Here is an 8823-nt window from a genome sequence, read left to right on the forward strand (position 1 = left end):
AAATAAGATGTTTGAAATACTTTTATCAAGTTTTTAATAATATTTTTCTTGTACATTATTTTCTGTGACTGAAAATACATCTGATCCGTCCGCTCCGGTGGACGTCATGCAACAAACGGTACATTCTGTCTATCGGGCCTCGGTCTTGTTTTTCAAATGTCCTCTCTATTGTTGTTGTTATCTAATGTTCCTATGTGTATTCATACCATTTGCTCTTAGTAATAAAATAATATATATATAAACATGTATATATATATATATATATATATATATATATATATATATTGCCTATATTGATTTCCATGAATAACTTTTTACTCCGTTGGTGTCCACTACAGTGGACACATTTCAAAATTCAATATATTAAAAAAAAAGAGTTACTGACATGATTTTTCACTTGTTTAAGAATAAAAATAAACAGTAAAAAATTTTTTACTCTGTGATTTCATAATTCATGCATGAAAGGGTTAAATGCAGGACTTTTACTTGTAATGGAGTATTTATACAATGTGGTATTTTACTTATTTTACTTTTACTCATTGATTCTTCCATCACTGCTTACAGCTGAGTTCTGTGCAAGAAATTCTTTCCTTTACTAGCCTGATAACGGACGTGTGTGTCATACTGGAATCTGGGGAGAATTTACGACTCTGTGATATTTTATTTCAGACGAGACATGTGAAACCTGAACCTGGAAGCATCTCGTTTACAGAGTCTCCGTTTGGTTTGGAACATAACCAAGGTTGGTTCACGAAGTGTCAATAAATTATATATGTAGAAAGTTTCAACATCTCCAGTTCAACAACTGATAAACTCCATAAACTCATAAAGACATGTGATACAGCTGAAAGTTCAGGAGCAAGCAAGTCGAAAAGTGTAATTTAATAGATTGCAAATGTATAATGTGGGAATTTGCATATTTGTTTTATGTCGAGGGGTTGATGTGTCAAAACCTTGTTTTAATATCATAATAATAATAATAATATCTGTCATGCCAATAAATGCAACTTTTAGCGCTTCACAAATTATAAAAGACATTTTAAACTTCATTTTATGTAGACCATGTGAGCACATGGTCACCAGGCTGCAGGTTAATCCTCCATTAATATAAAAGAGTGAATGAGAGATTTGGTTAAACTAAATAAAAATATCTTTAATGGCAAACCAGATAAAAACAGTCGCAAAAAACAAGTAAATGAATGAACAACAGGCTCAGATATCTTTAAACATCTTGTCACACACAAATAGTCCAAACTTTCTGTTAATTTACAGTTTACATCACGACATACTTCAGACAGACTATTATCATCCCCAGCAGGAGGAGGCGGGACCTGTCAGAAGTGCGGCATCCGGCAGAGCGACTCCGTGGGTTGACGACGGCCTCCTCGATGACGTTGAGCGTCAGGACCGATCGGCACGGCTCCTCGCTGTAGCACATGCAGTCAAAGTTGCGGTCGAACCAGTCGATGTCGTCCTGCGAGAGGCCGCCGCTCACGGTGAGCGGGGCGCCGTGCTTTTGCCGCTGGATCCTGTAACGGCGCGGGTCGAGGTGGAGGAAGACGTCGTCGTTCCAGCGCTTCCTCACACAGCGACCTCGGCCCTGGCAGAGCGCGTCGCTGCACATCTGCGTCGCCGTGGAGACGTTCAGGATGTACGGGTTCATGACCTTCTCCAGGTGCTGTCGAGCGTCAAAGCAGGAATCCTACAGGAAACTGAGTCAGTTAGTTGCTGTGAATTAAATTTAGCAGAAGAATATGTTCAAAACTTTCCCAAAAAACCCAGAGTGATGTCACTTCCTACCTCAGAGTCGGTGACGTTCATGTCTCCCCAAGAAACAACACCAGCGGCGCCGAGAGAAGCAGCTTCTCCGATAGTGTTGACCAGATCAAACTGTGAAATAACAGCCAGTTAGAGAAGAGCAGGAAGTGGCCTTCTACCAGCAGGTCATGTTGATTGATAAATAGCAAAACTCTGGGTCCATTTCCAGGTATCTTGTTAAAAAATAACTAAAATGACACCTCCTCCTCAAATACCAGCGCTCAGGTCGGTTACATTGTTATCTCAGTGTCTCTCCTCTGCTCCGCTGTGACGTCTATCAGCAGGTCTCAACGAGGGGAGTCACATCCACCTGCTACATGACGCACATTTCCTTATTTGGACATCACTCCTGGAGTTAGGGGTGTTCCCCAGAGATAAAGCTGAACTACTGACACACGCAAAGTGCTTTCAAGGGACTCTCCATAACCTGTTGTTCCCCTTCTTCTTCTTTCCACAGTTAGGTTGTAAAAAATAAGCAATAAATGAAAAGTGCAAAGCAAGAATTGCCTTTGAAGTTCTTCCCTACATGTTACACGGTGTACTGTCTCTGTGTTACTTCCTACCTCAAATTCAAAACCCTGACACTCGCTTACAAAATAGCAACTAAAACAGCTCCTGCCTACCTGAACTCCCTCATTCAGGTCTACTACTACTCTCACTAGCTAGACTCTTCTCCTCTGTAGTTCCCCGGTGGTGGAACGAGTTACCAAACTCTGTTAGATCTGCAGAGTCCCTCTCAATCTTTAAGAAAAGACTAAAGACCAGGCTCTTTCGCGAACACCAAAAAAACAAAACATGCTTCTATGCACTCAATGCACTCTAATCACTGCCTTGTTGCACTGCCTGTTGGCATCTACGTCCTATCGGGCCCAAAATTAAGCTTTATGGCACTTACTGGTGTTGTTGTCTCCTGACTAGATCCCTGCTTGTGTTGTATCAGTGTCATATGTACGTCGCTTTGGATAAAAGCGTTTGCTAAATGAAAAATGTAAACGTAATGTAAATGTAAATGTGTTATGGGTGTATAAATAGGTAGAGGTCTGTCTGCTTATTTACAATGCACTTGGTTTTAGTTCAGTTATCAGCGCAGTCGTCTATGATCTGGGAGACTCAGGTTCAAGACCCGTTGTGTTAGGGTTAGGGTTAAGGTAGTTTATTCATAAACACTTTAACACTTTAATATCCTAAAATTAAAAGCATAATAAAAACAAAAACTGGATTTTTACACCTATTTCCACTTTCATTTGGATACAAATCCAAATGTAAATAATTTTTGCGTTGCCTCAACAAATATAGATACAAATACAAATACTGGGTTCTCTGCACATCCCTAGCAAGTACACACTTTAAATTAAGATTTAAGGTGGGAACACACACTAAAAATCACTAGGTAAAAATTTTATCCAGTTTCTTGTCAATCGTCTCTACATGGACACCTGGGAGTCAGTTCTGTCTCTTCCACCATGTCCCCTCACCAAAGGAGCAAAGGTCATCTGTATATACAGTATATTCTCTTTGGTATTTTAAAGTGTAAACTGTTGCTATGGTTACCTGCAGTGTAATATACAATCACATAAGCGAGAGATCAGTATTTTCTGGAGTAACCTACATTGTGCCTAAAGGTGTTTTTTTGTATCTCACCTCTGACATGTAGTCGTCAACGCTGTCCTTGTACACGGGGCGGATGTAGGCGTAGACGGGGATGGAGTAGGAGCTGTTGGGGAGCGTTGACACCCTCATGGCCTCCTGGATACGATAGCGGACGAACAGTCGGGCCTGCTGGGAGTCTCTGAGCACCAGCTCCAGGTAGATGGAGGGAAAGAGCGCCGTCGACTCTCTCCAGAGCCACAGCAGCTCGTCATTCCTGTTGTACTCGATGGCGGGACACTCTCCGGTGAAGCCGTCCATGTCCTTGTTGTAGTCATAGTTGTAGCAGTCGGGGTACAGGTAGTAACCCCACAGTCTGTTGGGCCTCAGCCTCTTCCCGATGCGGATGGATCGGATAAAGTACCTCTTGGCTGCGCGTTCGAAGACGATCTTCGCCCGGTCCTCCGCCTCATCATCGGTCAACGTCGCGTTCTTCTTCTTGACCGTTTCGATGGAAATCTGTCGGTAGATGTCTTTGCTGCCCCAGTTTCGGATCCACTGCGGCCTCCACTCCTCAAAGTCGAGCACGGCGAGGCCCGGCTGGTCGGCGGGGATGTAGTACTCAATGTCATCCTCCGCCAGCTCGTGATGCTCCTGCAGGTCTACCAGCTGTGGCAGGCCTTCATCGTACATCTCGCCGGTGTCTTCGTCAACATAGGGGAAGATGCCAAAGCGGTCGGTGTAGAATATGGAGATGCTCTGGTTGGTCGCCGTTTTCAGCGTGCTGCTGACGAAGTCGAAGTAGGAGAGGTCAAGGGGCATGCCGAAGCGGATGTTGCACAGTTCGGTCGGGGCGTTCCACATGAACAGGAAGGGGAGGTCGGAACGGATGGGAGGGTCCGTCCTCGGTAAGGCGTAGCTGGAGCACAACAGGGCCAACGTGGCGATGACGACAGAGAGGAAATGTTGTTTCTCATCGAATAGTTTGACTTTGTTCATTTTGAAACAGGAATCTGATCTGTGAAGAAAAGGCAACAGAATAATAAGAGGTGAGTATCAGTTCTGTAGCTCTAAAGTGAGTAAACTTTGTCCTGATGTCAGAGTTGCTCACACTTCATGAAGGTTGTCTCTGAAAAGGGACAAAAGTAAAACAACTACATAGAAATTTTCACACAAAGGTGTTAAACTTAGACAAATCTAGTCTACAGACAGCAACATGTTTCTCTCTGCCTTCCATAACGTAGTAACATTCTTGCACACGGAAAGCATAATTTAGCCACTTTTCAAAACCCTTAAACTTCAGTCATTCAGTTCCATGTTGTATATTCAAGATTTGTCCACATAACTTAAACTAACTTTAACTAACTTACTTACATTTTTTAGTCATGCTCGTGTCATGGTTCTGTGGTAATATCACAACAACTACTGTATGGATTGCGATATAATTTGATGCAGACATTCATGGATCCCCTGACTTTTCCTCTCGCGCCACCATGAGGTTCACATTTGTGTTTTAAGTGAAATATCTTAACAACATTTAATTAAATTTCGTACAAACATTCATGTCCCCCTCAGGATGGATTGTATCAGCCTTTGTGATCCTCTGACTTTTCATCTGGCGTCATCATCAGGTCACAATTAATCTGTCCAACACTTTGATTTATGTCCAGTAACCTTCAAAATTTAAGATGTTCCCATAGCTAGCCATAGATTTACTTTGTAATTAGTGCTAATTAGCAAATATTAGCATGCTAACATGCTAAACTAAGAGAGTAAACATGGTAAACATTATACCTACTAAACTTGTTAAACTTGCTAAAGCATGTTAGCATTATCAGTGTGGGTATATTAGCATGCTAATGTTAGCATTTAGCTCATAGCGCCACTAGTATAGCTGTAGACGCTTCTGGTTTCCACGTTAAAGCTAGTTGAGGTGTATGTTAAGGGGTTAAAAGTTTTTAAATCAAGTTTTTAAATTTGCAGGATGGTAGAATTAGTTTTTAGGCTAATGACGTAGAGATGTATCTACGATGTCCTAACACCTGTTCTGCAGCTTACCAGGTTCAACAGCTGGAAACAGCACCTGGCGGGGAAGTCGCTGCTCAAAGTCTTATTTAGCAAAGACGGAAAGCAGAAGGTCAACGAAATGTTCTCTGTCTTCTGTTCAGATGTATTTTTACAAATTTAAATTTGAATGTTGCATTCTGACATCATCATAGCAAGAAAAATGTGTTGCTGTCAAAAAAGAAACTCATATTAACATCAAATCGCCCCGTTTAAATCTGAAAAAGATTTTCCTGTAAGATATTTGAACATCTGAGTGTTTGAAGCTATTTATATCACACAGGTGAGTTTTAAATATCAGGAAGATTTAAGTTTGGTTTTTGTTTTAATTCAGTAATAGCAGCAAAATAACTCCTCCTAAAAACTCTGCATTCACAGAGAGTCTGGTCTGATTCTGTAATAAAAAGACAGCAGGTGATTTTACACATCATCCCCTTAAAGTCCCAAACAGTCATTATTTTTCATGATATTAATGAATTGTGTTTAAAAATAGATTCACTGTTTGCTTCAAAAATAAACATTCTAAATGTGTCCAAATGTATTTCCTGCAGAATGAGAAGAGTTTAGCAGGCAATCAAATAAAACAGAAAATAAAAGTTCCTTATATTGACTTTGTGTGTCAGTGTGTCTTCATGTTTGTGTTTATCAGCTGCTTCATTCACAAACATCTTCCAGTGTGTCCATAAGGGAAACAACAGTGTCCACACACTGGAATTTAGCGCCAAAAAAAAACTTTTTAGGGTCAGAGCCAATCAGCAGCTACCGCATTGTGAGGCTGAAGAATGTTAAAGCGCTGCCGACGGCCGCTGATTGACAGCTGGCTCACCTGCTGCTCTCCTCTGGCTGCAGTCTGAGCACAGGTGCTTGAGTTCAGGGGGTTTCGTTGTGACTCGTTATCAACCACCGATGCGAAACACCTGGGAAAGACAGGAGAAGAGATGCAAGGAGAGAGAGAGACAAAGTGGAGATGTTGAACTGAGCCAAACATGATCCTGCAAGAGTGAAGTGTTTGATTGATTGTGGACTTCGTGAGAATTTAGTATTTTGCTTCCATCAAGAGAACAGCAACACCTGCTGCACCAACTGAGTTTGATCGAGTGTAAAGTCACCACTAACTCTGCTGTTACTGGTTAGTTTCACACTAAACTTTCCACTTTATTACTTAAAAATTCAGGTAAATTGGGAGAGAAACTACAGCCTAACACACTTTAACCACTACATGTTCTTTAATGTTGTCAGTGAAGTTTTTTCAGCCCAGCGGATCGGAGGAACCTCCAGTTTCAAGTTAAAAATAAAACTGTGGAGTTATGACAGGTGCAACGACATGGCACCACATGCCGTGACTTCAGGAAGGATTTATGTCTTTAATATCCTGCAAAGAGCTGCTGGCTGAGTAAATGTTTGGTGTTTCCTTTGTTGCGTAAAAAAAAAGAGATTAAATATGAATCAGCAGCGCGGCTTCTGTTGAAGTCACTATAGTTCTCGTTTCATTGCAGCGACTAAACAAGCAGTTAAACATTTCTCTGTTATTGAGAAATAACACATAAGAACACTTTCTCTTTCCTCAATGACTGAGGCTGTGAGGACACGTCACCTGCAGCTGCTCGTGTGAAGAAACACTGCAGCCGAAGGCGGCAAAACTCAGCCTGAATGAATAAAGATGTGCTATCTGAAAAATGTAAATGCACATCCATAAACCACAGTTTAATATAGAACATGAAGGCTGAAAGGCTGCAGCCACAATACATTCACCAGCCACTTTATAGGGAACACCTGTTTAATCTAATACAATCCAACACAGCAGCTCTGCTATAAATTCTACTTTTATGAAGCTTCTACATTTTCAGTTTTTGTTGACATTGTCATAAAAGGTGAAAATTCTACTTTATGTTTATTATTGAGGTCGTTTTTAATCAGAATCAGCTTTATTGCCAACAAGGTAATCAGATTACATACAAGGAATTTGACTTGTGTTGTTACGGTAGCATTAAATACTACAAATAAATACAAAATGAAGAATTTACAATAGAAGAAAAATGTAAAATATAAAATAATATTATTTAAATGTGCTCTATAAATAGATTTAGATTAGAAAAAGATGTAATATTCCACTTTGCCCATCTGCCAACATCTGTGCTGATACTGTTGTATTTATATTGTATTGATGTTTTGATGATAAATCTGTTATATGAGGCTTAGTCAATAAAAAAAACCAACACAAAGGAGCAAACTGAAACCAGACACCTTACAGACCATACAGATACTTCTACTTCTAATTATAGTTGTCTGTCTGCAGTCTCACATAGTCAAATAGTTTTACACACTCTGCACAGTGTCAGCTTTATTATTTTTACAAGGTCACAGGATCTGATGTGTAAATACAGTATCTGTGTCTCCAGGCAGGTTACAGACAGATATTTTATAGGTTTATTATTTGACAGTTTTATGATTTCTGTCATGTCAGAAACACCAAAAACACCAATAAACCTCTTGAACCCAAATGAGACAGTTAAATGAGACGTCATTAACAACGTACCAACCTGCTCTGCTCTGGTGGGGGGGTCCCGCTGTCCAAACTGCCCGCTTGATGAAAGCTGAAATGATTACCTGTTAGTCGTAAACACTAACCTCACACTCCTCTGTGAGTCTAAATCGCTCGTCTTTAAATGAGCTGTTGCAGCAGCTTAAATTACAGCCAGAACACTTGTGGAAACTTGTCAAAGCAAAGTGGATCTGCAGCCCTGGGGTGTTCCGTTTTTTATTGGGAGGTCCTGGAGTTTTCCAGGCTGTTTTTTTTTCTCCTCCTCCTCCCTGCCTGGAGGAAGATATCTGAGGAAGCTCCAGGTTGAAGACAATGCGGTGGACAAATATCCGAGGCCTCTGTCCGGACACGTGAGGAATGCAAAGACAGTTTGAACTTGGTCAGCTGTGATTGGAAACCTACTGAGGAAGTCCAACTGGTTTATCATCAGGATGATGAATCACACGGCTGATTCCATTACAGATTACCAGCAACATCTGCCCAAAGTTCAGACTTATTATCAACTGATTTTCAGTTGGATTCAGTCAACAAGTCTATTAAAGGGAAGATGTTTTCCACTAATTTTGCCAGCAGAGTGAATAATACGAAATTTTCCCTAAAAATTAAACATTCTGAGAAAGACAAGTCATCACAGGAAGTTCTTTGTCATGTTGTTAACTGTTTAAAAGGATTGAAAACACAAATAAAATCTGCAGTTAATCTGTTGATCTGTTTACATCAGACATTAGGGGACATGTCCTACATTACAGGCCTTAATGTTCAATTCTGATATGATAGTCGATGGTTCATATTCATGTTTGTAAGTGACATGT

At 40.6% G+C, this 8823-nt stretch overlaps 1 protein-coding gene across 3 annotated transcripts; it reads right to left on the reverse strand.

Annotated features, from left to right (window-relative positions):
* Nucleotides 1-1130: 1130 nt before the first annotated feature.
* Nucleotides 1131-8451, reverse strand: LOC122985173 (hyaluronidase-5-like). Of its 3 annotated transcripts, XM_044355644.1 has the most exons (5): nt 8010-8450; nt 6296-6386; nt 3460-4423; nt 1801-1890; nt 1131-1702 (listed from the first exon to the last, which is right to left on the reverse strand). In XM_044355644.1, the coding sequence occupies exons 3-5, from the start codon at nt 4402-4404 to the stop codon at nt 1274-1276; spliced, it is 1464 nt and encodes a 487-aa protein (XP_044211579.1). In that variant the 5' UTR covers nt 4405-4423; nt 6296-6386; nt 8010-8450; the 3' UTR covers nt 1131-1273. The 3 variants fall into 3 exon arrangements, with proteins under 3 accessions (XP_044211579.1, XP_044211580.1, XP_044211578.1); XM_044355645.1 differs by lacking the exon at nt 6296-6386 and having other exon boundaries at nt 8010-8451; XM_044355643.1 differs by lacking the exons at nt 6296-6386; nt 8010-8450 and adding an exon at nt 5464-6150.
* Between the last annotated feature and the right edge of the window lie 372 nt (nt 8452-8823).

Source organism: Thunnus albacares, chromosome 7, assembly GCF_914725855.1.
Source record: "Thunnus albacares chromosome 7, fThuAlb1.1, whole genome shotgun sequence".
In the NCBI taxonomy this organism is placed as follows: Eukaryota; Metazoa; Chordata; class Actinopteri; order Scombriformes; family Scombridae; genus Thunnus; species Thunnus albacares.